The 27,630-nt window shown below is 39.7% G+C and overlaps 1 protein-coding gene across 1 annotated transcript in view; it reads left to right on the top strand.

The window, feature by feature from the left end:
• The window catches only part of CDC37L1 (cell division cycle 37 like 1, HSP90 cochaperone), a 32,466-nt gene extending 6,822 nt beyond the window's left edge, over positions 1–25,644 (top strand). Inside the window, exons 3-7 of the mRNA XM_049895291.1 lie at positions 1,939–2,032; positions 8,419–8,534; positions 9,255–9,377; positions 17,586–17,750; positions 25,052–25,644. Of these exons, the coding sequence (XP_049751248.1) occupies positions 1,939–2,032; positions 8,419–8,534; positions 9,255–9,377; positions 17,586–17,750; positions 25,052–25,153 (600 nt within the window). The 3' untranslated portion in view covers positions 25,154–25,644. The remainder of the gene's footprint in view (positions 1–1,938; positions 2,033–8,418; positions 8,535–9,254; positions 9,378–17,585; positions 17,751–25,051) is intronic.
• Positions 25,645–27,630: the final 1,986 nt, after the last annotated feature.

Here is a 27,630-nt window from a genome sequence, read left to right as displayed (position 1 = left end):
CTCATGTAGCCCATACTCCTATAAGATATGTAATATGGAGCATTTTAAAAAGATGTATTGAAATCTTCAGTCTACAACCAATTGGGGCAGTGAAAGCAGTCATTTCCTACTAATTTGTAAAGTAGTATTTTTTTATTTGTACGAAGGTTGACTGTCAAGCTTTAGGGCTAGCCTGCTCATTCTTGGCTAAGTTCACACTCACCTTTTCCTTAGCGGTCATTATTCTCTAGACTTCTCAGCCTGTGGCAGTGCTTGTTTCTGTTCTCCTGGCAGAGAGGGCCTTCTTAGTGGCCTCGCCCTAGACCTGCTCGGGTTTGGAACAGCTGTCAGTAATGCACGTAGGTGGGTGTACATCAGTCCCAGCCTGACCAGTGCTTCCTTCTTTATGTAACTGAAAAAAATTATAACACTATGACATGCTTACTGTAAAAATACACAGACACATGAAGTAGAAATTGAAGGATTCCCTTCCCCTCTGATTCTATTTCCCAAAGATAACCACTGTTAACAGTGAGCCGTGTCTTTGCAGGCTTCTTCCATGGCCATACTAATTTATATTTATGTAGTCTTCCTCCCCCACTACAGGACCCTTCTTTATCTGAATAATGTTTCTTTATTTGATAAAGTTTACTTACCTTTAACACAGTGGTCGTGAAACAAGTATTTTCATTATGTCTCTGCTTTTAATTTTTTCTTTAACCGTACATTCAAAGATAGCCTATGTTTATACCACAAATTAGTTAGGACTGTCTTTATGTTCCAGTCATTTGCTCAGAATCATAGGTTGGTTTTGTCTGGGAGCTTGAGCATTGAGAGGACTGGTCTCGATCTGTGCTTTCCAGCTCGATAGCCCCTAGCTACAGGTGCTGTTGGGCCCCTGAAATGTGGCCAGTCCGAGTTGAGCTGTGCTGGAAGTTGTAAAATACACACCTGATTTTGAAGATACAGTAACAAAAAAAAGTAAAATATATCAGTAATAATTTTTTTGTATTGTCTACACGTTGAAATTATAATTGTTGTATATTGGGTTAAATAAAATGTTATTAAAATTAATTTCATCTATTTTTTACTTTTTAACGTGGCCAATAGAAAATTTTAAATTGCTTTTGTGGCTCCGATTATATTTCTGTTGGACAGTACTAGTCTAGATAGCAGAATATAAAGGAAAAAATGCTTTTATTTTGAAACATATAGACTTTTGAGTGCTTCCTGATTACCAACTGGCAGAGGGCTGGTTTGCAGTTTTCCTTTTTGGCAGCGATGTTCTCAGGGTACAAATGCGGTCACAGAATGTGCTGAGAAACTGTCCTGCCGGTTTTCTGGCTGGATAAAAACTTAACCTCGGTGTTCCGTGACTTATTTAACCGAAAACAAGCAGTTTATTAATAGAAATTTATAATTGACTTAAGAAACGAAGTGTTTTGCTTCTCCTAAGAAAGGTTTGTTAAAATACAGCAAAGGTCTGTGTTTGGTTTAAGTCTTACCAGAGAATTTGTAGTAAATACACCTTATCCTCTCTGTGCTTTGAATTTCTGCAATCATTTCCAGCAAGAACTCTAAAGATGAGACTAGAATTGCATGCATTTATAAAAAATGAATAATGCAAACGTGAGTTATGCATAGAAAAGAACTTTGTGTAAGTACGTTTGATAGGGAAATTCCATTTAACACAAAGGTGAATTCAGTTGTTTTTCTGTATGATTCCTAAGGTAATTCTATAATTTTTCACGCAGATGTAATTTTAAACAAAACTAACTAAACCTCAGTACAAAACATTTTTGTGAAAAGCGTAACAGGTCATTTAATAATGTACTGTCCGTGTAATACTGTGTTATCTTTTTATAACGTTTATAGGAGGGATTGCTGGGCATTTAGTATTTGAGGAAGAAGATTCAATTAGAATATAAAATTTGATTTTAATTTGTAAATTTTTTTTAGAGTTTTATTAATCAAGATAAAAGAAAAGAAACAGAAGATGAAGATAAATCAAAATCATTTATGCAGAAATATGAACAAAAAATCAGACATTTTGGTAAGTCTTGAGTTCCTCTTGCTATGTTTGATATCATACGCATATGTACAAAAAATGGACTTATAAAACGGGAACCAAAAGGAAGATCATTGACAAACTTCTAAATATGTAGCTACTTCTGGCACGGTTGTACAGGTCTTGCTGTAGACTTTTTTCTGGTCCTAAATAAAAGAGATTGACTGAGCAAACCGAAGTGTGGAGAGAATCAATTTCCAGCTAATCTTGTCTTTTTTTTTCCCCCTCTGCTTCCTTGGTAGTTGTGAGGTTAGCATTTAGTTTTTGCAGTTCTAGATATAATGCTGTCATAATTCAGGCAGACCCTTGAACTGCTATTCAGATAATACAGTCATGGAAATGTGTACAAAGAACTGAAGAAATAATTTTCTCTTTTGGAGATGAGGGTTGGGACGGGTTTGATGTAAGTGAAAGCTTCCCAGAGGAGGTCTCGTCTGAGCTAGATTTTAGCGTTTGCCAGGTAGACAAGGTAGGCAGGGCCAACAGCATCTTCAGAGGCATGGAGTCACGGAACAGCATGGTGTGTTCTGAGAACCACGAGCAGTCTGATCTTGCTGGCGTAAAAATGCTCTTGAGAGGTGTTAGAAATGGAGGGTCAGAATTTATTGTTTTTATTCCAAGTAATGGTTTTAGTAAGCTTGGTTTTTATTTGCAGTGTGTTAATGAGCTTTTTAAATATTAGCATTTTAAAATGTTTTTCACCCAAAGTGTTTAGAATTTCAATCATATTGAGACATTGGATGTTACTTTAGATTTTTTTCCCTCCCTCTTACATGCAGTTCATTTCTTCATAAAATATTTATCATTCTCAAACTTTTTATTAAGATAAAAAGCCTGTGTATTCTATTTTAATTCAAGAAAAGTAGCTTAAAAAATGAACATAGTTTCTTTTCATATCATTGTGGTACTATTTATAATAGAAAAAAAAGGATAAATAGTCCTCCCTTGGATAAATATAAGGAGCCCTGGTGGAGCAGTGAAGCACTTGGCTGCTAACCAAAAGGTATACAGTTTGAACCCACCAGCCACCCCACAGGAGAAAGGTGTGGCAGTCTGCTTCTGTTAAGATTTACAGCCTTGGAAACCCTATGGGGCAGTTCCACTCTGTCCTGTAGGGTCACTGTAAGTTGGAATTGACTTGATGGCAATGTGTTTGGATAGACATTAAGATTTTAAACCAGCAGAGCCCAGAATCGTAAGGATGAAAAGCGAACGTTTTGCAAGTGAGTCATTAGTTGTGGTAACGTGAGGTGCCATGGCCACCTACACGTCTTGCTTCCTGGGCCTGTGTGTCCTGCTGAGGAAAAAGTACCGTGTGTCGGCTGCTGACTCAGACCACGTGCTGCATCTGCTAAAACAGCATCCGTCAAGGTGGTGTCACCCAAGGCGTTTACCAGGCCAGCTGCTTTGGAGCCATGGGGAGCCTAGTCGGTCTGAAACGGTTCTGTCACTTTTGCTGGAAAATGAGTGCCTGGGTCAGAATCGGTTTCGTGTGGGAAAATATCCCAGCCTCACAAGGTGCTGTTATCCACCTGGTACTATAACCGAGTCCTCAGTAAACCACTTACTGCTGCTTCTGGGGAGTGATGTTTATGATAACACCAGTGAATTCCACGAGCTCATTGTCTCATTTATTTTGCTGTAAAATGAGTCCCTCGGTTAAAAAAATGTGAATATGATGGATAATGCATTTAATAAGGCCACAGATGGTGTTACAGGCAGAAACATGGCAAGGAGGGAAGGCGTTTCCAGGTCTTGAATGGGTTTGTTCTAGTGAAGAATCGCTGCTCCCTCCAAGATCAAACGGGTCCAAGGTCAACAACCTACTACTTGATGGCTGGCCGGTCTCTCCACTGTACAGGGACATATTGAGGTTTCGGCCTTGGTTCCTGCTACTGGCGTGCAGAGGTGATTTCTGCTACTTGACATGCAGAGGTGATTCACAGACAGCTGCTTCGCCATTGCATGCCGTAGACCCCATCTCATCCTGTAACGCTAACCAGTGCCTCGCTTTCTGCAAACCCATCCAGACGCGGTAACGCTCCCACAGTGATATTGTGCCTCGCTCTCAGTAGAAATACACGTTGAATTTCACTTTGGAGGAGATATCCTACTTGCCGCAGCCATTGAATCCCCCAATATGTCAGTAAGGTAGTAAGCTCTCCAAATTTTCATGTGTTTTTATTTCCCACTCTCTGGGATGTGTGTATTTCACGAGGGTATCTGGGGTACCTGCTACCTCCTGCTCGCCAAGTTCCATCAGTGTGGGGTAAACCAACTTGCAGCCATGTGGGGTGATGAGATAATCAAAGACCTGTTGGTTAAATGATGGCACAGAGTGGACACGGACCTAAGGCAAGACCATGAAAGTTTAATAATCCTGTCCATCCTAGGTGGAAGCACAGTTTTCTGGTGTTGTATGCTTATTGTGGAAAAGGAAAAAAACACTTGCCAGGATGACGATCACCTTGATACGCTACTTACTTCCCAGGCTTCTGGAACAGCAGCTTTAATTACAGTTGCCACCTTGAGACTTTATCCAAGCTTGGATTGCATTCTGAACTCTTGGAAAACATGGGCCTGTTGCATGGGGGGCCGTGTAGGGATGTCAGGGTCTCACACCAGTACTTCTCTGTAGTCTCGTGTATTTGTATCTTCCAGAGTTGTTCCTGACTTGCCCTTACGCTATTTGTTGACTGTCTTTCTTGTGTTGCTTTTAGCCTTATAATTAAATGGAATCTACCATCTAGTGGTAAACGGTATAACCGTATCATGTAAGGTATTATGAAACATTGAAACCTCGCTTTTCTGCCCTAAATTTCTACGTAACTTATTAACTTTTGTTAATTCATGTTTCATACATGTCAACTTTTAATTTAGAAACAAAGCCTTTTTTTTCTCTTAAGTTCTGCAAAACCATTTTATTCGCAGTCATATGCATCTTTGACATCACCGTCCTCATCATCAGGCTGCTTGTTGGGCTCTCAGAATTTTATCAAAAGCTGTAAGCATTTCATTTGTCCTGAAGGTGAATAATTAGTCTCTTTAGTCACTTCATGGATAGCAAAATTATTTTTTAAGAAGTATATGCTATAAAATACTGTTGATAGAATGTGAAGTGAAAGATAAAAATTATACGATTCTGTTTCTTTAAAAAGTTAAAAAAGAAGCATGGAAGGAAATACATCAAAATGTTGACAATAATTATCTTTTATAATTGGAGGTGATTTTATTTTCTGGGTTTTTCAAATTCTTCACAATGTATGTACTTTATAATCTGAAAAAGAAATATTTTTAAAGGGTAATCCTAAGAATTCAAGGAGGGATTATCATTAGAAAATCCATTCATGTAATTCACGTTAACACAGGACTATATATAGGGTTACTGTGAGTCGGAATCGACTCAACAGCAGTGGGTTTGGTTTTTTTTTTTTTTTTTGGTTATAGTATATCCAGGGAACCCTGGTGACGCAGTGGCTAAGTGCTCAGCTGCTAACTGAAATGTTGGTAGTTTGAACCTACCACCACTCCGTGGGAGAAAGATGTGGCAGTCTGCTTCCGTAAAGATTTACAGCCTTGGAAACCTTACGGGGTAGCTCTACTCTGTCCTACAGGTTCTCTGTGAGTCGGAATCAACTCGACGGCAGCGGGTTTGGTTGGGTAGTACAGCCACAGGACTTAGCGACCAGTTCAATGTGGGAAGACTGGAAGTGTCAAAGGAGTTTCTAGGACTCCTGATTGGATGACATGGAGCCCAGGAAGCATTGGAGGATGGCAGGGAGAGAAGCATGGGTTTGGTTTTGAATGAGTTTGATTTGTTTTCAATTATATAGGTAGAAATAGCTGTCCATGGTAGGTGATTAAAAATATAAGCCATCTGGGGCTCAGGAAATACAGAAAAAAGGGCGTGTATCTTTCCACAAGAAATTCACAACCTAGTTGGAAGATTTTTAGGAAATAGAAAAATTAAAATGAATGGTATAAAGTGTTAACACGTATCATGTTAAAAGTACAGGAGAGCAGTCTTGAGGACATGCATTTGGGGACCGTTTTAGGAATAAGGTAGGATGTTGAAAGTTGATAGATTGGGATTTAGATGTTCACTGGGGATAAATACATAGGGAAAAGCATATAACTGTTAAAATATTTTAATTTATCAAAGTGAGGTTTTTCAAGCATTGGGGGAAATTGGCTAGTTTAAGTGGATTATTCTTAACCAAAGGATTAGTTTAATATTTGTTGAATGAATGAGTGAGTGAATTGTTCGCTTTTGTGTTCATAATACCTAACATTAATCCGATGTTCACGCTGTGTCAGGCCCTCTCCTGAGGGCTGTTTTGTGTTAACTCACTCAGTCCTCACGAAAGTCCTGTGGGTGAGGTACTCTTTTTAGCCCTGGTTTACAGTTAAGGCAGTGGCGGCACAGAGATGTCAAGGGATTTGCCCAGGGTCCCAAAGTCCCAAAGTTGTGAGGCCAGTGTTTGAACCAGGCAGTTTCCTCTCAGAGTCTGTTGTCGTTGCCGTCGTGCTAGGTTGTCGTACTCTCCATTTATTCCCACGGTTGTAAATTCCATGATAACAGCAGTAGTTTCAAGTATGTTCTGTTCCACTGAACCCATTGCCTGTCATCTTTTGTTTATAAAATTCCATACTCTTCCGACAAAGGTCTCTCTGGGCTACCTGTAACCTAACTTCTCAATTTTATCATAATTCAGTTTGCATTTTTGAAATAAAGTGATGGTGAGTATTTCTCAGATAAAGAAAAGCTGTGGTTAAGCACATGTGTTAATTTTGTCTGAAGTACTAAATAGGTAGTTTAACAACTTTTACATTTAATAACACCCTTCCTCACGGCCCCTACAAGTGTCACTAACCCTTTCATGTTGTCCTTCCTGCAAAAGAAACCAAAATGAATAGGATTTTGGTGCCTCAGTGAGTCAAGATGCCGCCATGGAGAAGTAAACAGCAGAAGCGATGCTCTGTGGATGGTAGAGAGAGTTGAAAATACTGACTTCTTCTGGACTATAAGAAAGCTGAGGCAAAACTGCTTCACAGGATTTATTTATGGCCTCAGGTATAAGAAATAAGCAAGCGTGTGCCTTCTTTAGGTCTGCCCCAGAAGTCATTAATTAGGCCGTCTTTAACTGTAGCACGTAGCGCTGGGTTTTGGGGTTTTTAACTGTACTTTGAGGAGTAGTTTTTAATATCTTCCATAACCATTCTGTTACTCAGAATTTAAAATGACTTAATTATCATATCCAGAGTATAGAGTATAATAACTTTAAAAGCATGTAAAACTCTTTATGAGAAAATGTTAAAATCCTTTATTGCCTTTTTTAAGTGGGGAAAAATCATTTATTTTCAGCTACTTGCCATGTGTTGCTGAATGTGTGTTTTTCAGTACAACATTTATCCTCAGTTTTGTTCTCACTTGTGTGCTGGTACAGGACTTTAATACATTATTTCGTTTCGTGTCTAGAGAAAAGGTTTACTGCCAAACTGTTGAGATACCGTTACAAAATTTCCCTGACGATTCAGTAACGTCCAGACTTCCTTGGATGAGTCTGAAGCATTTTAAAGCTGACATTGTTACACTGAACTTACTCAAGTGTAGAGCTCACTGGACAGAGTTAAAAGTTCAGCACTTCACTGGTTACATGTTTGCTTGGGCGGTATTGACTTTTTAGTCAGACTTCTTTTTGATTTGGATGGAGATGAAGGTGCACCTTGTATTTGGATTAGTATGCCATCTTGAAACAAAATGGCAGGCATTTTCAAATATGCTTCACAAATTTTTTAAAGATTTCAAATTTAACAGTTATAGATGTGATAACCCTAAACAAAGTTTACAGTTTGTTATATTGTTAGTATTTGTTGTGTTTACTGTATATATACACAGAGATTATGACTAGATAGTTAAAGTGCAGTTATTATCATAAAGCTGACTGGTTCCCACCCTGCCGATATTTTACCATATTAGTCGTATTTTCTAATGAATTAGAGATAATGTTGTTTTCCTGAATCTTTAATTAAGTCTAAGTTTGCTGTATGTTGCTTCTTGTAGTCTTGTTTTCTTTCTCATCTTTTAAAACAGAAAATCATTTATTTTCTGAGTAAATAATACTGAGTTTCTTGAATTCACCTATACTCTCGTTAGGCTAGGATGACCAGTTGTCATGGCTTGCCTGGATTGAGGGTATTCTTCAGATGCAGGACTTTGGGCTTCACCCAACAAACGGGGAGGTTTTGATCACTCTACTGTGTATTGACTTCAAAGAAGATAGTATTAAAATAGCATTTCTTTCCTTGCAGGAAGAAATAAAATATTTGATGTTCATTGTTCCTTTTTTTTTTTTTTTTTCTTTTTTTAGGTATGTTGAGCCGATGGGATGATAGTCAGAGGTTCTTGTCTGACCATCCCTACCTTGTATGTGAAGAAACTGCCCAGTACCTTATTTTATGGTGTTTTCATCTAGAAGCTGAACAGGTATTGTGTGAACCTTTAATGGAATTCTGATTTCGCACTTTGTTGGTTTTTGTTTTTTTAACTTTAAATGAAGGCAGCGGGCATTATTAGATGGGTTTACGATGCTTTGTCTTCAGATCTGCTTGAGTGTGGTGTGGACTTGAGGGTTTTTTTAGTTGCATCAGTTAGCAAATGGATACTTTTTCTAGCTGGTCCCTCCTGTGCACCACCCCCCCATCTCTCTTGTTCTTATTATATCCGACTTGTTTCTTTTTTAACTAATGAGAAAGTCATATTTTAAAAATCCGAGCAGTAATCACGATATTAAATCAAGCCAATAGCACGCTCTGCCTTTAGTTATTCTAGTCCATATACAACTAGCAACTTTTTGCTGATGAAAACTAAGATACGCTCTGTAATGTATCTATTAGTATTTTACTTAAGGAGCCCTGGTGGCGTAGTGGTTAAGAGCTCAGCTGCTAACCAAAAGGTCGGCAGTTCAAATCTACCAGGCACTCCTCAGAAACTCTGTGGGGCAGTTCCACTCTGTCCTATAGGGTCGCTGAGTCAGAATTGACTCGACGGCAACGGGCTTGATTTTTTTGTTTGTATGTTTTGACTTAAGATAAAACTAAAGGGAGTAAAATAGAAAGTACGCTAAAAATACAAGATTTGAATCAGTATGCCAGTCAATTATATTTCAAGAGGTATTTCTTGTCATTTCAATCTCTTTGCTTTCAGAAAGGGGCTTTGATGGAACAAATAGCACACCAGGCTGTTGTCATGCAGTTTATTATGGAAATGGCCAAAAACCGTAACGTGGATCCAAGAGGGTGTTTTCGTTTATTTTTCCAGAAAGCCAAAGTAAGTAGCTCTATATGTTGTTGAATGGGAATGTTGGCCTCAGTGAAGGCCTCTTAGTCCATGCCCATCAAAGGCAGCCATTCAACCAGCTGCCAAGACTTCTTTTTGTAGGTTTTATCGTGAAAAGAAAAATTAGATTGCCGATTCCATGTTAACTTATATTTAAGGGAGGTATAAAGAGGCTGTAGTGTAGCATATATGTGAGAAATATATGAGAAATGGAGACCTGTTCACATGAGTGTATGTATTCAGGAAACTTGGGGTCTTCAGTCACTATAATCATTCAGGAGATATCGAGTGTCTTCTAATGCAGACCACAGCTGTTTGAGATGCTGAGGACACAGTGTTGAACAAAACAAAAAGTATCCTCCATGTGTAGAACTCACTGTTTCATGGGAAGAGAGGCTTTTGTAATGAAAAATAGGAAGCAACCTAAAAATTAAAAGAATGATTTAAAAAGCTGTGACACGAAGGATATTATACAGCCATTAAAATGATAGTTATGAAGAGGTGTTAATGACCCAAGAAAATGCTTATGCTCTAAGGTCAGATGAAAAGAGATGGTGCGCGTTTATAGATATGGGGTGATGTCAGCCAAGGTAAAAATAGATACGCTTAGGAAAAAGAGTAGATGCCATCTTCACACTCACTAGACTAGTGATAACTTAAAAGCTACACAATTCTCGGTCACCGTTGGTGGCAGTATGAGTTGGGACAACTATTTTGGAAAATTACAAGCACATATACTAACACCCAGAAATTTCCTAGGTATACATTCTAAGGAGTAGGTTCTCAAAGACCCTTTCAGGAGGCCCTCTGTCAAAACTAATTTCGTAAAGCTAAGACGTCATTTGCCTTTTCGCCCTCATTCTCTTAAGAGCATACAGTTGAGATTGGTGCTGAAGCAGGTGTTAGAATCGTGCCATCAGCTATTAAGCCAGACGTTAAAGAGATGGGGAAAGCGGAAAACAGGGCCACTCGTCTCGGTGATTTTACCTCTGCTTTGGCAATGGGGTTTTTTTTTTTTTTTTTTGGAAAATGTAGCTGTTTTTAATACAGATGTTATTCATGGTATCATATCATGATTTTGTTAATGTCATTTCCTAGTAAGATTTTTAAAGCTTCCTCAGTTTTAGTTTCTAGCACAGTAGATGTTGACACCTATAACCCACACAAACAAGAGCTCTTTGGGGTTTTCAATAGTTCTTTAAGAGTGTGAAGGAGTTCTGAGACCATGAAGTTGGAGAGCTGCTGCTTTAAGCTTTTAGCAACCCAGTTATTTTCACCTTTGAATTTTTTGTTTTTTTTTTATCCTGTGTTTGCACTAATGGAAGGCATGCTGATGAAAGGATCATTCAGAATTTTTGTTACATGTTTTGATACCCATTATCTGGGATCCCATATGTCCCAGCAGACACCAGAACATAGTAAATCCTACTGGTACGAGTCAGTGAATGCATGGTAAGAATAACTCAGAGACGTTTGAGTCCCTTGAAAAGTACCACTGCAATACATTCTTTCTTATTGGAAAGGCATTATTTACTGTTCAGAAGCTAGAAAAGAAAGAAGCCAGTAACACCTGGAAACAACGCATGGCATAAAGGAGAGAGAGAATGGCCACTGTGACTGAAGAAGACTGGCAATAGCTTATTCTTCCAGTCAGTACATTGTTGTGAGCACATCGTAACTGGGAAACATACTGAAGAGGCGTATCTCACAGAAATAAAGGGAAACCTTCAAAAGCTTAGAAAGTTCACACATCTGGGAGGCATCACCCAAGACAGTGCTCAGTCTACACAAAAATGAGGTTCCCACTCAGAATTTTTGAGTTTCACACATTTCAAAAGGCTCCCACCTTGAGGCTGGCCACATTAAAATTGGGTTCCCTCCTTCCCAAAGAACTCCAGAAACATAAAAAGTGGTTGGGATGTAGTGTGTCCCGGGACTCCCCGAAGAGTTAAACTCCAACACGTGTGTCCTAGATACCGTAATGTTTATGGTAGAATTGTTCATGGTAGCAGAAAATCCTGGGAACATTTCAAATGTCTGTCAGCAGCAGAGTGAGTAAATGGTGCGTTCAGCCAGTAAAATGCTCTCTGGCAGCAGCGTGGATGAACAAACAAGGGAGTGAAAAAAACAAGTCACAGATGGTATATCCAGATTACCGCGTTTTTCTAAAGTTCAAAAACAGCAAAACTAAACAACTTATTATTTAGGAATACATACATAAGTGGCAATGCTAAAGAGGCAAAGGAATGGTTAACAAGGGTAACCTCGGAGAACAGGGGGGGAGTGCTGTTGCAAGTCAGTTTCTGAGGGACTGGTAGTGATCTGTTCCCTAGTCTCTGTGGGGACACAGTGGGTTTTTCCCCTACTGATAAGCTGTCCACGTATACTTTTCAAGCTCTCTTGCATACATGATATATTTTATCATACACAAGAAGAGGTTAGAAGGAAATAAGCCAAAAGGTCAACTTTGGTTATACTTAGGTGGTGAAATTATACATAATTTCCATTTTCTTCTTCATTTTCTTATTTTAACGTATTTCCCTTTATAAATAAGGAAAAATTAATAATGCTTTTAAATTTAAAAAATCAGGATGGCTGTTGTTGTTAGGTGCCATCCAGCTGGTTCTGACTCATAGCGACCATATGTACAATAGAATGAAACGCTGCTTGGTCTTGCGCCGTCTTTACAATCATTGTGCTTGAGCCCATTCTTGCAGCCATGGTGTCAATCCATCTCATTGAAGGTCTTCCTCTTTATTGCTGAACTTCTGTCTTACCAAGCATGATGTCCTTCTCAGGGATTAGTCCCTCCTGATAACATGTCCAAAGGATGGTGAGACAAAGTCTCACTATCCTTGCTTCTAAGGAGCATTCTGACTGTACCTCTTCCAAGACAGATTTGTTGTCCTGGCAGTCCACGCTATATTCAGTATTGTTCGCTGACGGCACAATTCAAAGGCATCAATTCTTCTTCGGTCTCCCTTATTCATTGTCCAGCTTTCACGTGCATGTGAGGCTATTGAAAACACCATGGCTTGGGTCAGGAGCACCTTAGTCCTCAGAATAACATCTTTGCTTTTCAACACCTTAAAGAGGTCTTTTGCAGCAGATTTGCCCAGTGCAATGCGTCATTTGATTTCTTGACTATTGCTTCCATGGGAGTTGATTGTTGTTGTTAGGTGCTGTTGAGTTGATTCCAACTCATACAATCCTGTGTACCACAGTATGAAACACTGCCTGGTCCTGCGCCATCCTTAAAATCATTATGCTTGAGCCCGTTGTTGCAGCCGCTGTGTCAGTCCATCTCATTAAGGGTCTTCGCCTTTTCCACTGACGCTGTACTTTACCAAGCATGATGTCCTTCTCCAGGGACTGATCCCTCCCGACAACGTGTCCAAGGTATATAAGATGCAGTCTCGCCATCCTTGGTTCTAAGGAGCGTTCTGGTTGTACTTCCAAGATGGATTTGTTTGTTTCTTTGGCAGTCCTTGGTATATTCAAAATTCTTTGCCAACACCACAATTCAAAGGCGTCAGTTTTTCTTCGGTCTTCCTTATTCATTGTCCAGCTTTCACATGCATATGATGCAATTGAAAATACCGTGGCTTGGGTCAGGCACACCTTAGTCTTCAGGGTGCCATCTTTGCTCTTCAGCACTTCAAAGAGGTCCTTTGCAGCAGATTTGTCCAATGCAATGTGTCTTTTGATTTCTTGACTGCTGCTTCCATGGCTGTTGATTGCGGATCCAAGTAAAATGAAATCCTTGACAACTTCAATCTTTTCTCCATTTATCATGATGTTGCTCATTGGTCCCGTTGTGAGGATTTTTGTTTTCTTTATGTTGAGGTGCCATCCATACTGAAGGCTGTGGTCTTTGATCTTCATCAGTAAGCACTTCAAGTCCTCTTTACTTTCAGCAAGCAAGGTGGTGTCATCTGAATAACACAAGTTGTTAATGACCACCCAAAAAAAAACCCGTTGCCATTGAGTCAATTCTGACTCTTAGTGACCCTATAGGACAGAGTAGAACTGCCCCGTAGAGTTTCCAAGGAGAGCCTGGTGGATTTGATCTGCCGACCTTTAGATTAGCAGCCATAGCACTTAACCGGTACGCCGCTAGGGTTTCTGTTGTTGTGAGTCTTCCTCAAATCCTGATGCCCCGTTCTTCTTCATATAGTCCAGCTTCTTGGATTATTTGCTCAGCATACACATTGACTAAGTATGGTGAAAGGATACAGCCTTGACACACTCCTTTCGTGACTTTAAACCATGCAGTATCCCTTTATTCTGTTAAGTGACTGCTTCTTGGTCTATGTACTGGTTCCTCATGAGCTCAATTAAGTGTTCTAGAATTTCCATTCTTCCCAATGTTATCCATAATTTGTTATAATCTACACAGTCCAGTGCCTTTGCATAGTCAATAAAACACAGGTAATGCCTTTCTGGTGTTCTCTGCTTTCAGCCAGGGTCTGCCTGACATCAGCAGTGATATCCCTTTTTTCACGTCCTTTTCTGAATTCAGCTTGAATTTCCGACAGTTACCTGTTGTACTGCTGCAACTGCTTTTGAACAATCTTCAGCAAAATTTTACTTTGTGTGTGATATTAATGATACTGTTTAATAATTCCCGCATTCTGTTGTATCACCTTTCTTTGGAATGGGCATAAATATGGATCCCTTCCAGTCGGCTGGCCAGGTAGCTGTCTTCCAAATTTCTTGGCATAGATGAATGAGCCCTTCCAGCGCCCTACCCATTTGTTGAAACATTTCAATGGGTGTTTTGTCAATTCCTGGAGCCTTGTTTTTCCCCAGTACCTTCCGTGCAGCTTGGACCTCTTCCTTCAGGACCATCCATTCTTAGTCATATGCTCCCTCCTGATATGGCTGAACATCGATCAGTTCTTTTTGGTACAGTGACTATGGGTATGTATTCCTTCCATCTTTCAATTCTTCCTGTGTCCTTTAATATCTTCCCAGTAGAACCCTTCAGTATTGCAACTCAAGGCTTGAATTTTTCTTCATTTCTTTCACCTTGAGAAACGCCAAGCGTGCTGTTCCCTTTTAGTTTTCTAACTACAGGCCTTTACACATTTCATTATAATACTTTGTGTTTTTGAGCTGCCCTTTGAAATCTTCTGTTCAGCTCTTTTACTTCACATTTCTTCCTTTCGTTTTAGCTACTGTACATTGAAGAGCAAGTTTCAGAGTCTTGCGACATCCATTTGGGTCTTTTGTTTCTCTCATTTTCATGACCTCTGGCTTTCGTCATGTGTAATGTGGTTGATGTCATTCCACAGCTCATCTTGTCTTCAGTCACTAGTGTTCAATGCATCAGATCTACTCTTGAGATGGTCTCTATATTCAGGTGGGATACACTCAAGGTTGTACTTTTGCTCTAATTTTCTTCAGCTTCGACTTGCATATGAGCAGTTGATGGTCTTTTACACAGTTGGCCCCTGGCTTTGTTCTAACTGATGATGTTGAGCTTTTCCATGGTCTCTTTGCACAGATGTAGTTGACTTGATTCCTGTGTATCGTTGGTTAAGGTGCACATGTATAGTCGCTGTTGATGTTGTTGAAAAGAGGTATTCCCAATGAAGAAGTCATTGGTCTTGAAAATTCTATCACGTGATCTCCAGTGTCATTTCTATCACCAAGGCCATATTTTCCAGCTACCAGTCCTTATTGTACGTTTCCAATTTCCCCGTTCCAATCACCAGTAATTATCAATGCATCTTGATTGCATGTTTGATCAATTACAGACTGCAGAAGTTGATAAAAATCTTTAGTTTCTTCATCTTTGGTCTTAGTAATTGGTGCATGAATTTGAATAATAGTTGTATTAACTGGTCTTCCTTGTAGGCATTTGGATATTATCCTATCACTGACAGCGTTGTACCTCAGGATAGATCTGGAAATGTTCTTTTTGACAACAAATGCAGTGTCGTTCCTCTTCAATTGTCATTCCTGGCACAGTGGCCTGTTTGACTCTCTGATTCACAATAGCCAGTACTAGTCCATTTTATTTCACTAATGCCTAAGATATTGATGTTTATGCATTCCATTTCATTTTCGACAACTTCCAGTTTTCCTGGATTCATACTTTATACATTCCACGTTCCTATTATTAATGGATGTTTGTAGCTGTTTCTCATTTTGAGTTGTGCCACATCAGCAAATGAAGGTCCTGAAAGCTTGACTCCATCCACTTTGTTAAGGTAGATTCCACTTTGAGGAGATAGCTCTTCCGCAGTCGTCTTTTGAGTGCCTTCCAACCTGAGGGGCTCATCTTCTGGCACTATATCAGACAGTGTTCCACTGCTATTCATAGGGTTTTCACTGGCTAATTTTTTCAGAAGTAGACTGCAAGGTCCTTCTTCCTAGTCTGTCTTAGTCTGAAAGCTCAGCTGAAACCTGTTCACCAAGGGTGACCCTGCTGGTATTTGAAATACTGGCGGCACAGCTTCCAGCATCACAGCAACCTGCAAGCCCCCCCCCCGCCAAGTACAACACACTAGGATAGCAGTTGTCCTACCTTAAGTGCCCTAAATTCTTCTGAAGTGCCACTTAAATACGAGATTTTCCTGAAACAGAGTTTTAATGTGTAAATGACCAAATCAGACTTGTGGTGACTGTTCTAAATTGTTGTTACTCGACGTACAGGGGTAATAAAAACCATACTTTATTTTTTCATTGTACATTAATGATGTGGGTGAACTAGAGTTCAGTAGGATACTGCAGCATGGCCAAAATATATATATTCTTTGAGATTTCCTTTACCAAACAGAACTGAAAGACACTGAAGTCTACACTCTTACGATTGTGCTCTTAATAATTTTTTAAAGTTAAGCAGTAATAACTTTTATTGAAGACTTACCTTATGTTAAGCACTGTTCTAGGCTTTCTGCGTGGAATAGCTTGTTAAATCTTCACAGCATTTTATGAAGGTTATTATCTCTGTTTTACAGGTGAGGAAATTGGCACAGAGGTATTAAACAGCTCATACATAAGTTACTTAAAAAAAAAAAAAATCAGTCAAGTCACTCTAGACCCAAATCCCTCAGCCTTAGGCACCCAGTCAGGTCAGCAGTTGCAGCACTCCACACCTTTAGTGGTTTGTTGCATAACCATCTCAGAAGGCTTATTTTTGGATATGAAGGCTGATGTTCCATACATCCACGTGAATGCCACATATTGACAAAAATGCTTTATAGATATGCTAAAATATAATTAAGGGACGTATTCCTAAATTTATGAAAAGATCGGATGGCAGCACAGAACATTTCTGCATGTTTTGTCTACATACTGAAACTGATAACTAATCCACAGGTTTCAATCTGGCTACACAGCCTAACCTGCATTAAGGAAAAATGGAATTTCGAACAAATGACCCCACTGAGGACACAGAAAGAGGCTTCAGGGAGGTCATTTCCGCCACGTGAACTAGAACGTCACATCCGTTAGTGTAGGGTATGCTCTGTGTCGTCACTGTACCTGCAGAGGAAACGCAGATGAGGATCTAGAATTTGGCTTGTATTATAGATCGTTGGATGACTAAGAGTTCCTTCCCTTCAGTATAAACCATCACACTGTTTTTCCTTCCCATAACGTTGAAAAGAAAATACTTGCTTAACTGGAACACTAAGACATTTCCATACTCTAGTGGTTGAATTATTGAGTTTTAATTGGTTTTCATGGCTTTCTATAAGACTATGTAAAATAGGGAAGATAGTGTTGGAGAATTACTAGAGATAGGTAGTAGTGCCCCATATTAACTGATAGAGAATTAAGAGACTCTAAAGATACCCCTTGGTTGCTGCGTGGCAATGGAAAAAGGATAGATGGAATAAATGTGAGAGGCTAAATGAGGACTATTTTAGGTCCTGTCAAAGATGCGGATAAATCAAGGGAAATAAAGAGAAAGCCTGCTTTATTTTGTTACAGTTGTGTTTGTATGTATAGAAAGGGGTTGTTTCTTACTAGCTGATTTTATTTTGCTGAAACAGAGGGACACAGAACAAACTAATGATTACGTCTGCAATGGGCAGTTTTCACAAATCTGGCTGGGATTACGGTGGTTTCTATGTTTAAACTGTGCATCTTGTCTTTATTTCCTCCACTTCAGACCTCATATGCTTTTTAGAACTTACTGTGTGGTCTAGAAGTCTTGAAAAACCTTGATTTTTTTATGCTGTCTAGGCAGAGGAAGAAGGTTATTTTGAAGCGTTCAAAAATGAACTTGAAGCTTTCAAGTCAAGAGTAAGACTTTGTTCTCAGTCACAAAGTTTTCAGCCTATGACGGTTCAGAATCATGTTCTCCATTCTGCTGTTGGATCTGTAGGTGTATTGGAATCCTTACCACAGGTAAGTGGGAAAAGTAAATGTTTGTTGTATAAATGTATTCATGTAATTCTCTTTCTTTTGGATCACTCTTTCTTCTTACATGTAACATATGTATGACCATGTTACATATTCTTGCCCCAGGATATAACCCTGAGTGTCATTCCATGCCATCATGCCATGTTTTGGCTCTGTCTCCTCTATCTCTTAGATATTTAGAGGGAAACCAAATTCCATCTCCTTTTAGTATGGAAGAGATGAGTTGTACCTCAACATTCTTAAGGGTGTGTGTTACCTGTGGATGGTCTCAATCATAAACTCCTCGAGATGGCTTCTGAGGGCTTCTCATTCTGAGTAGAACTATGTAAATCCTTATTATTAGGATGAGTTAGCTTCAATGCATACCTCCAAGTGGCAAACTAGGCACAATTGTCCCTCAGTATCCACAGGGGATTGGTTCTAGGACCCCTCACAGATAACCGGAATCCATGGATGTCAAGTCACTTATATAAAATGGCATAGTATTTGCATATTACCGGCACACATCCTCCCATATACTTGAAATCATCTCTAGATTACTTATAACAGCTAATACAATGTAGATGCTATGTAAATGGTTGTTAATGCTTACACTTAACACTTAACGCCTCCTCAGTCTTTGCAAGCACTTTATTATGAACCAGAGAGACCTTGTTGCCAATGTAGGGGCATCACTAACACTTCCAAGAATTTCACCTTCTTTCTGCTTTACTGTGTGAACGTTTAATTCGTTCTTACCAGCCTTATGACCCACTTCAGCAAGCAACATGCCACTTTTCAAAAGATACGAGATTTTTATTTTCTTGTGGAGAGAGAGCACTGTATGCACCCTCTTAGCCTTTGAGGGATTGCTTTGACCACTTAATTGCTTTTTAGGGGCGATTTTTTCATAGAAAGGATGCATACAACTAGTGAACAAATGAGACGCTAGGCGAACAATAAGCGCTAGAGAGAAATCAAGGATCTATGAAATGGCGGGAGGCTACAGTAGGGTATGCCGACACGTCACTTCACTCACGTAACCGTGTAGTGCTTGGCGCGTGGCAAGTTCAAGTTTTGCTTTTTGGAACTTTCTTTTTTCCCCCAGTTATTTTCCATCTGCAGTTGGTCGAGTCCACGGATGCGGAACCCATGGATACAGAAGACCAACTGTAATTCCTTGCATGAGTTTATTATTATCCCCTTAAATGTTAGTGGTGCCTGCCAGATCTAACATCGTTAGTACACCTTAATGTAGCTGATGCTAAGCTGCCAACCGATAGAGCCTCTTCAGAGTCTTCTCTTAGATCAAGATGAAACAATGTCACCAGCATCAAAGAATGTCAAAAAGAAGAGGGGATTAGAGCACTGGTCTGTCTTATATTACTTAGGGCTACATTTTTAGGTCACCTAGAACCCAGTTATCTGTCATTTCTAGACCCCAAGATTTTAATACCACCTTTAGCCTGATGGCACAGTGTTTAAGCGCTCGGCTGCTAACCAAAAGGTCTGCAGTTTGAATCTACCAGCCGCTCCTTGGAAACGCTATGGGGCAGTTCTGCTCTGTCCTATAGGGTCGCTATGAGTCAGAATTGACTTGAGGGCAATAGGTTTTTTTTTTTTTTTTTTTAGCAATTTTAGTCTGTTGCCTTCACAGTGAGAAGGGAAGTGTCACTCAGAAGACAGTGTGAGGGAGTCCTGTATGTACTTTTAAACCTCATAAAGTGGTAGAAGTTGAGAGATTTTCGGCATCTTAATCTTATGTTGCTATAATTTCACCAGTCCAGTGTAGGCCAGAGGAACACTTTAAGAAAAGCAGTTGATCATGTCTAACTTAGACTAGAATATTAACCTCGAGGGTGGAAATAATCATTAAAAGTCTGATTTTTAAATAATTGGTAATGCTGCCCCCTTAGTGTAAGCAGTAATCTCCCTAGGTTTGCCTTACAGATTATCTCAACATTATTTCAGTACATTGATGATTTTCTCCAATTTCTTGAGATACAGCCACAGGGAAGTATACTTTGCAAGGGAATTTCATGACTAAGTCACTTTCAAGTCCAATATATAAACCTCCTAAAATTAAGACGTCACATACTGGATACAAAGGAAAAAAGACTTTGAAAGATGCCACTGACGCTAGACTCAACAGGGAAAAATAAACATTGAGATATCATTAAGAAGCCTCTCTTACCAAGAAGTTGTTGCTAGTTTGAGAAGTTCTTGGCATACGTGTCAGATGGCAGCTGAGGTCAGCTGGAGGGCATCCTTTCAGGTCTTCGGGGACAGGGGCTGGGATTGTACAAGGTGACACTGGGGTGAGTTGCTGACATCATCAGGGTAACTGAGACCTAACGCATCTGGGCTAACAGACCAGTTCCTCATGGTGTGAGAATTTGAACATCCTGGTCCAGTCCTCTTGGGAGAGAAGGGCAAGATAAAATTGCAGCTAGACGTGTGGAAGGAATATTGATGGGTTGAGGGAAGTAGGATACGATGAGAGGTAACCTGAGGGACCAGGTAGTCAACGAAGGAGGTTTAGAAGAAAATCTTACCTTAATGGTAACATCCCATTTTCATATCAATTTATAGCTTGTGAAACACTTCCACATATCATTTGATCTTCTCCAAAAACCCTGTAAAGTATAGCTACTACTAGTAGCTCCATTTTATGGACGAGTAAACTAAAGTTCATAGAGGTTAAATAATTTACCTAAAGTCACATGGTAAATGATGGAGTTAATATTCCGATCCTGGACTTCCATTCTGCTTTACTGCAGCAGCTCGCACCAGACGGCTGTGGAATCTGTGCCACACTCAGGACAAGAGAATCGTATCTTGAGCGCTCTTGGAAAGAACTATGGTCTCAAAGCAAGAAACATGCTGAGAATGTCCCTAGATAGGAGTATGGAGGATCGGTGGGGTGTAAGTGTAGGTTAGCTTAGGTGTGTTGGCATTCAGTGTATTTTGTATTTAAGTCTCTCCATGTTCAAGTGTCTGACACTTCTGACAGAGATAGACGGATGAGTCCTGGAACATTTCTTCAGCCAACTCATCATACTCAAAATTCTTATGGAAAACTGGAGCCTAGTCTTAGTATTAAGTACTATGATGACATGTGCAAAGAGCTGGAGATAGAAAACCAAAAGGGAAGAACATGCTTGGCGTTTCTAAAGCTGAACTGAAGAAAAAATTCAAGCCTCGAGTTGCAATAGTGAAGGATTCTATGGGGAAAATATTCAGCGATGCAGGAAGCATCAAAAGAAGATGGAAGGAATACACAGAGTCATTGTACCAAAAAGAATTAGTCGATGTTCAACCATTTCAAGAGGTGGCATATGATCAGGAACCGATGGCACTGAAGGAAGAAGTCCAAGCTGCTCTGAAGGCATTGGTGAAAAACAAGGCTCCAGGAATTGATGGAATATCAATTGAGATGTTTCAACAAACAGATGCAGCGCTGGAGGTGCTCACTCGTCTATGCCAAGAAATATGGAAGACAGCTTCCTGGCCAACTGACTGGAAGAGATCCACATTTTTGCCTATTCCCAAGAAAGGTAATCCAACCAAATGTGGAAATTATAGAACGATATCATTAATATCACATGCAAGCAAAATTCTGCTGAAGATCATTCAAAAACGGCTGCAGCAGTATATCGACAGGGAACTGCCAGAAATTCAGGCTGGTTTCAGAAGAGGACGTGGCTGATGTCAGATAGATCCTGGCTGAAAGCAGAGACTATCAGAAGGACGTTTACCTGTGTTTTATTGACTATGCAAAGGCATTCGATTGTGTGGATCATAACAAATTATGGATAACATTGCAAAGAATGGGAATTCCAGAACACTTAATTGTGCTCCTGAGGAACCTTTACATAGATCAAGAGGCAGTCGTTAGGACAGAACAAAACAAGGGAATACTGATTGGTTTAAAGTCAGGAAAGGTGTGAGTCAGGGTCGTATCCTTTGACCATACTTATTCAATCTGTATGCTGAACAAATAATCAGAGAAGCTGGACTCTGTGAAGAACAGGGCATCGGAATTTGAGGAAGACTCGTTAACGACCTGTGTTATGCAGATGACACAACCTTGCTTGCTGAAAGTAAAGAGGACTTGAAGCACTTACTAATGAAGATCAAAGACCACAGCCTTCAATATGGACTGTACCTCAACATAAAGAAAACAAAAATCCTCACAACTGGACCAATGAGCAACATCATGATAAACCGAGAAAAGACTGACGTTGTCAAGGATTTCATTTTACTTGGATCCACAATCAACAGCCATGGAAGCAGTAGTCAAGAAATCAAAAGACGTGTTGCATTGGGTAAATCTGCTGCAAAGGACCTCTTTGAAGTGTTGAAGAGCAAAGATGTCACCTTGAAGACTGAGGTGTGCCTGACCTAAGCCACGGTATTTTCAGTCACATCATATGCATGTGAAAGCTGGACAATGAATAAGGAAGACCGAAGAAGAATTGATGGCTTTGAATTGTGTTGGCGAAGAATATTGAATATACCATGGACTGCCGAAACAATGAACAGATCCGTCTTGGAAGAAGTACAACCAGTATGCTCCTTAGAGACAAGGATGGCGAGACTGCGTCTTACATACTTTGGACATGTTGTCAGGAGGCATCAGTCCCTGGAGAAGGACATCATGCGTGGCAGAGTACAGGGTCAGCGGAAAAGAGGAAGAGCCTCAATGAGGTGAATTGACAGACACGGTGGCTTCAACAATGAGCTCAAGCATAACAACAATTGTAAGGATGGCGCAGGACCGGACAGCGTTACTTTCTGTTGTGCATACGGTTGCTGTGGTTCGGAACGGACTCGACAGCGTCTAACAACAACAGTGGTAATACGGTAATTTTAAGTTCTGTTCTGAAGGCCTGTGCAATTTGTCAGACCAGGCCTGTATTGTAGAGAAGGTCTTAACGCTGCATTTTTTTGGAGAGTGGGATAACATGACAAGGGTGTTAATTATTTATAAAAAGCTTAAATTTGGATGAGAGTTTAGCTTTTTTTTTTTTAATTGTGGTAAAATATATATAACAAAGACATTTCCTATTTCAACCGTTTTTACGTATACAATTCTGTGACATTTATTAACGTTTTCCATGTTGTACAACCATCACCACTAAACCTAAACCAAACCCACTGCCGTCAAGTCTACTCACAGCAACCCAGTAGGACAGAGCAGAACTGCCCCACAGGATTTCCAAGGCTGTGAGTCTATGGAAGCAGACTGCAGAGTGGTGGGGTAGGTTTGAACCGCTGACCTTTCTGTTAGCACTGAACACTTTAACCTCTGTGCCACCAGGGCTCCTTCCATCACTACTATCTTCTTCCACATTTTTTCATCACCCGTAAGAGAACTGGGTGCCCCTTGTGCAATAACTGCCCCGTCCCCTTCCCATGGTAACTGCTAGTAAACTTTAGTCTCCTTTATTTGCTCATTCTAGATATTTCATGTGAGTAGGGTCATACGGTATTTGTCCTTTCGTGTCTGATGTATTTCACTCACCATGTCTTCGGGGTTCACCCATGTTGTAGCGTGTATTGGGACTTCATTGTATGTACATGCCACATTTTGTTTATCCATCTGTTCATCTGTTGATGGACATTTAGGTGGTTTCTACCTTTTGGCTGCTGTGAATAACGCTGCAGTGAACGTGGGTATACAAGTATCTGTTTGAGTTCTGCTTTCAGTTCTTGTGGGTGTATACGGAGGAGTGGAATTGTTGGGTCATGTACTTCTGTGTTTAAGCTTTTGAAGAACTGTTGAACTGTTTTCCATATTGGCCGCACCATTTTGCATTCCTGCCAATGGCTGAGGATTCCAGTTTCTCCACATCTTTTGAACGCTTGTCGTTTTCTGTTCCTCTGATAAAAGCAGTCTTAGGAGGGGGGAGGTGGTATTTCACTGGGGTTTCCGTTTGCATTCCCTAACGCTCAGTGTGGAAACCCTGGTGGTGTAGTGGTTAAGTGCTGCGGCTGCTAGCCAAAGGGTCGGCAGTTCACATCTGCCAGGCGCTCCTTGGAAACTACGGGGCAGTTCTTCTCTGTCCTATAGGGTCGCTATGTGTCAGAGTCAACTTGATGGCACTGGGTTTGGTTTTTCGGTTTTTAACGCTCAGTGATGGTGAGCATGTTTCTAAGTGCTGCTTGGCAACATTTTTGCTTTTAATTTTTTTTTTAATTGACAAAAATCTTGTGAAACAGGCCTAATACCATTATCTTTATTTTTTGAAAGGACTAAACCAAGACCTCTTGGATAGAAATAAATAACAGTCACCTCGTTTATCCCATAGACTAGCTTTTAGAACTGAAAAAAAAAAAAAAAAAAAAAAACACCTGTTGCCGTCGAGGGGATTCTGACTCCTAGCGACCCTAAAGGACAAAGTAGAACTGCCCCATAGGGTTTTCAAGGAGCACCTGGTGGATTCGAACTGCTGAATTTTTTTGGTTCGCAGGTGTCGCTCTTAACCCACTACAGCACCCAACTGAGGTCGAGTGTTAACATCCGAGACCTCAGTTATTTGTGCCCCTTCTTTCATAAAGATCAGAGTAGTCCAAAGTCTAACTAGTTTTTTGACTTTTACTATCAGTGAACCACAAAGTATTGTACTTTATTAAGGAACATCTTTTGAAAGATCCCTGTGGGACTGTTTTCCTCATTGGTGTTTATTAAGTAAAATAAACATAAATGAAATTAGGTGGTATTTAGAACAACCAAGTAGACAGAATTGAATTCTTGGGGAAAAATTTCCTGAAGTCCTGGGTCTTAAAGGCTTAGGTCCCTATTCATGGTACTTAAACAGATAATAGTTTTATTTTTGCATGTATTGAGGGAGGTTTCTGTTTTGTTTCAATTTTTTGAAATTGGCAAGGAGAACATTTATGCCTTCAGTTTAAAAAATAAACAAACCTAAATTAAACTTCTTTTATCCTTAGTTGACCTAAGAGTCTAAGATAGCAATCTTCAAAGTATTTTGCTGGCTGTTACATATAATCACATGGGAGATACAGCTTTGTCTGATTAAATAATTAAAATTACAGTTTTGTTAAAAGGAGGGGAAAATGCAGTATATTTCTGTTTTTCACATATATCACTGTATATTACATCTCTTTGGATTAAATGGCAATAGTTGTGTTTTCTTTATTTTCTTGGGGTTCAGCCCGGGTCTGACCCCAAAGTCCCATCTTCCTGCCCACTGTATCATGCTGCCGGAAAGAGAGAACGGGAAACCGTGTGGTTGCACCGACTGGCCTAAAACTGGCAATCCTGTGTTGTTGTTTTCCAGAATCCAGATTGTCTTCAGTATTCTCTCAGTACAGCTCTCTGCAGTTTAAACTCAGTGGTACACAGAGAAGATGATGAACCCAAAATGATGGACACTGTGTGATGTGGTTAAGACTGCTGGGGCCAAGTACTATTTTGCTACAAGAAAGGAGGAACTTGGCTATTTTCTCGACACTTTTATGGGTGCTGCACTTTATTTTTGTTTGAGTTTTGACGGGAGGGAAAAAAAAGAGTACTGAAACGTTTTGTATTTTTTTTTTTTTTATGTGCTGCTAGTTTTTGTTTTGTTTCTTGAAGAGAAGAGTGGTACCGTAATTTGCAGGAAGTCAAACTGGACATTTTTTTTTTGGCTACTAAATTTGCCTTTAATCTTATCGTTCTCAATTTTGGAATCAAAGTATGAAAATCTGCACAAATTCAGTGTTTACAAGAACTGGTTGATTCTAGGAGGCATCTCTCTGCTGCAGTCCCTTTTTATATGGCTCTTCATGTCCTGCTTTACAGAATGATTAAAGATAAAAATGTACCTGTACCTTACTTCGAATTTAGCTGTCAAATCTGGTGTTTCATCATATTAAAAGCAATAAAACAGTAGTCAGTAATCTGCTTTACTAAACTGGGTGGCACAAATCAGTCTTTCCCCGTAAGACAGTGATGCTGCACCTGCATTTTGGGCACCATCAGCCAAACACTTGACGGTAGTATAAACCTGATATAAGACACTGAATTCACCCCCAAAATACCCTTACGCTGTATCTCTTAGTAGATATCACCCTGTTGGCTTTTTAGTATTAAGGGTTTTAATGATATAAAAAGTGAGCTGGGATTCAAAACCAAATCTGCTAATAGAGGGAAAATACAGATATTTTATATGTATAAAATCAACTGTTAATTTCTGAACGTTGTCTGGGATCTCTCAGGGAGCGAGTTTTATAGGATTGCCAATGGCCTGCCAGAACAAAAGGCAGAAGAATCTGGTGTTAAGAACTGTGATGATTGTTTATTCTCAGTCTGATGTAGCTTAAGGACTTTTCTAAAGAGCAGAGGGAAATCTTGTAGCGCTAACTGCCTCGAGCTGCCAACTGCTTATTTCAGCTCATAGATGACCCTGTCTGCAGTGATGGCTCTCATTACGTTTGGCTCTGCTCGCTTTAGCTCTGTCTCCATATAAGTCACTTCAAATATGCCAGGATCTTTGAGGATTCATGCTATTTGGAGTTAGATGACAGTGCTAATTCTGCCATCCTTACTACTTGCGGACTAAGCTTCTGACTTACAGGAACGTGAGCTTTGAATTTGTATTGGGAATAGCCTTTGGCTCAGTGCCCTCTGGGACTAGTATGTGGAAGATGGCTAACCATGGGAATACGTGTCTCAGTTTGAGAAACCAAATAATGCTGAGGACCCCTCACGGTGGTGAGACCTATGGCCTTGGCCTCGTTCACACCTTGTTTTAACTGAGTGAGGTGATCGGGCACTTAGTACCCGTAGAAATGGACTGGAATTACTGCATCATACTTCAGCTGTACATCACAATCTTCTTGGTTTTCAGAATAAGTCTCTTTGTGCTTTGATATAAATATATACTCTATAATAAATAATAAAATATTGACTAATTTATATGGTAATATTAATTGGTTTGTAATTATTTTTTTTTTACCTATGGGCTAGTTATAGAAGTTTCCTAAGTTTTTTCCCTCTTTATATTCTGTTCTGGAGCAAGCCCTTCCCATCAGATAGAACGGACACAAGAATAAAATCCCCACTTTCACACAATTGTTAGCTGAACCATTACTTTCATTCCTTTGGCTTCACTTTTTCCCAGGATTTTCCTGTAAGCATCCAGATTGCTTTGAATTTCATTTTGCCTTCTTGAAGGTATAGAAGTATTAATGACTGGCAGGTGGAAGGAGACAGTGTCAGTACATTGAGTAAACTATTCTGGAAGGTTGTTTTTATTTTTTAAAACAGTAATTACTGAAGGAGCTAATCTTTAAAATGTGACTATATATTTATTTCAAAGGGAAATATTCCTGTTTGGAGTGTCTGAAAGTAATTGGATTTGTTTTGGGGTATTTAGCAGTACTTTAGTACTTTTTTTTTTTTTTTTAGTACTTAGAGGAAACCCTGGTGTTGTGGTGGCTAAGAGCTACGGCTGCTAACCAAGAGGTTGGCAGTTTGAATCCACCAGGCGCTCCTTGGAAACTCTATAGGGTCACTATGAGTTGGAATCGACTTGACGGCAACAGGTTTTGGGTTTTTTTTTTTGTCTAGTACTTAGAGCAGTAAATTGACATCCTTTTTATTCTTTGTTTTGCTTCAGTAGTAAGAACTTCTACCAAGAGAAGTGTCTTCTGTTTTAAAAGTAGAGTATACTAACAAAAGAATAATTCATCTTTCAGTTGGACAGTTTTCCCTAAATAAATGAAACCAAGCATGGAAAGTCCAGACTAGTAAAATGTCTTTGACATCAAAGTGTCCATCATTCTTCTTTCATTTGATAGAATTTATCTTCTAATAAAAGATTTTTTTTAATGAAATCGCCATCACTCAATTTTTTCCATGTTAACCGTCTCATTT

This window comes from Elephas maximus, chromosome 9, assembly GCF_024166365.1.
Source record: "Elephas maximus indicus isolate mEleMax1 chromosome 9, mEleMax1 primary haplotype, whole genome shotgun sequence".
In the NCBI taxonomy this organism is placed as follows: Eukaryota; Metazoa; Chordata; class Mammalia; order Proboscidea; family Elephantidae; genus Elephas; species Elephas maximus.
This window is presented reverse-complemented; position numbering and strand designations above follow the sequence as displayed.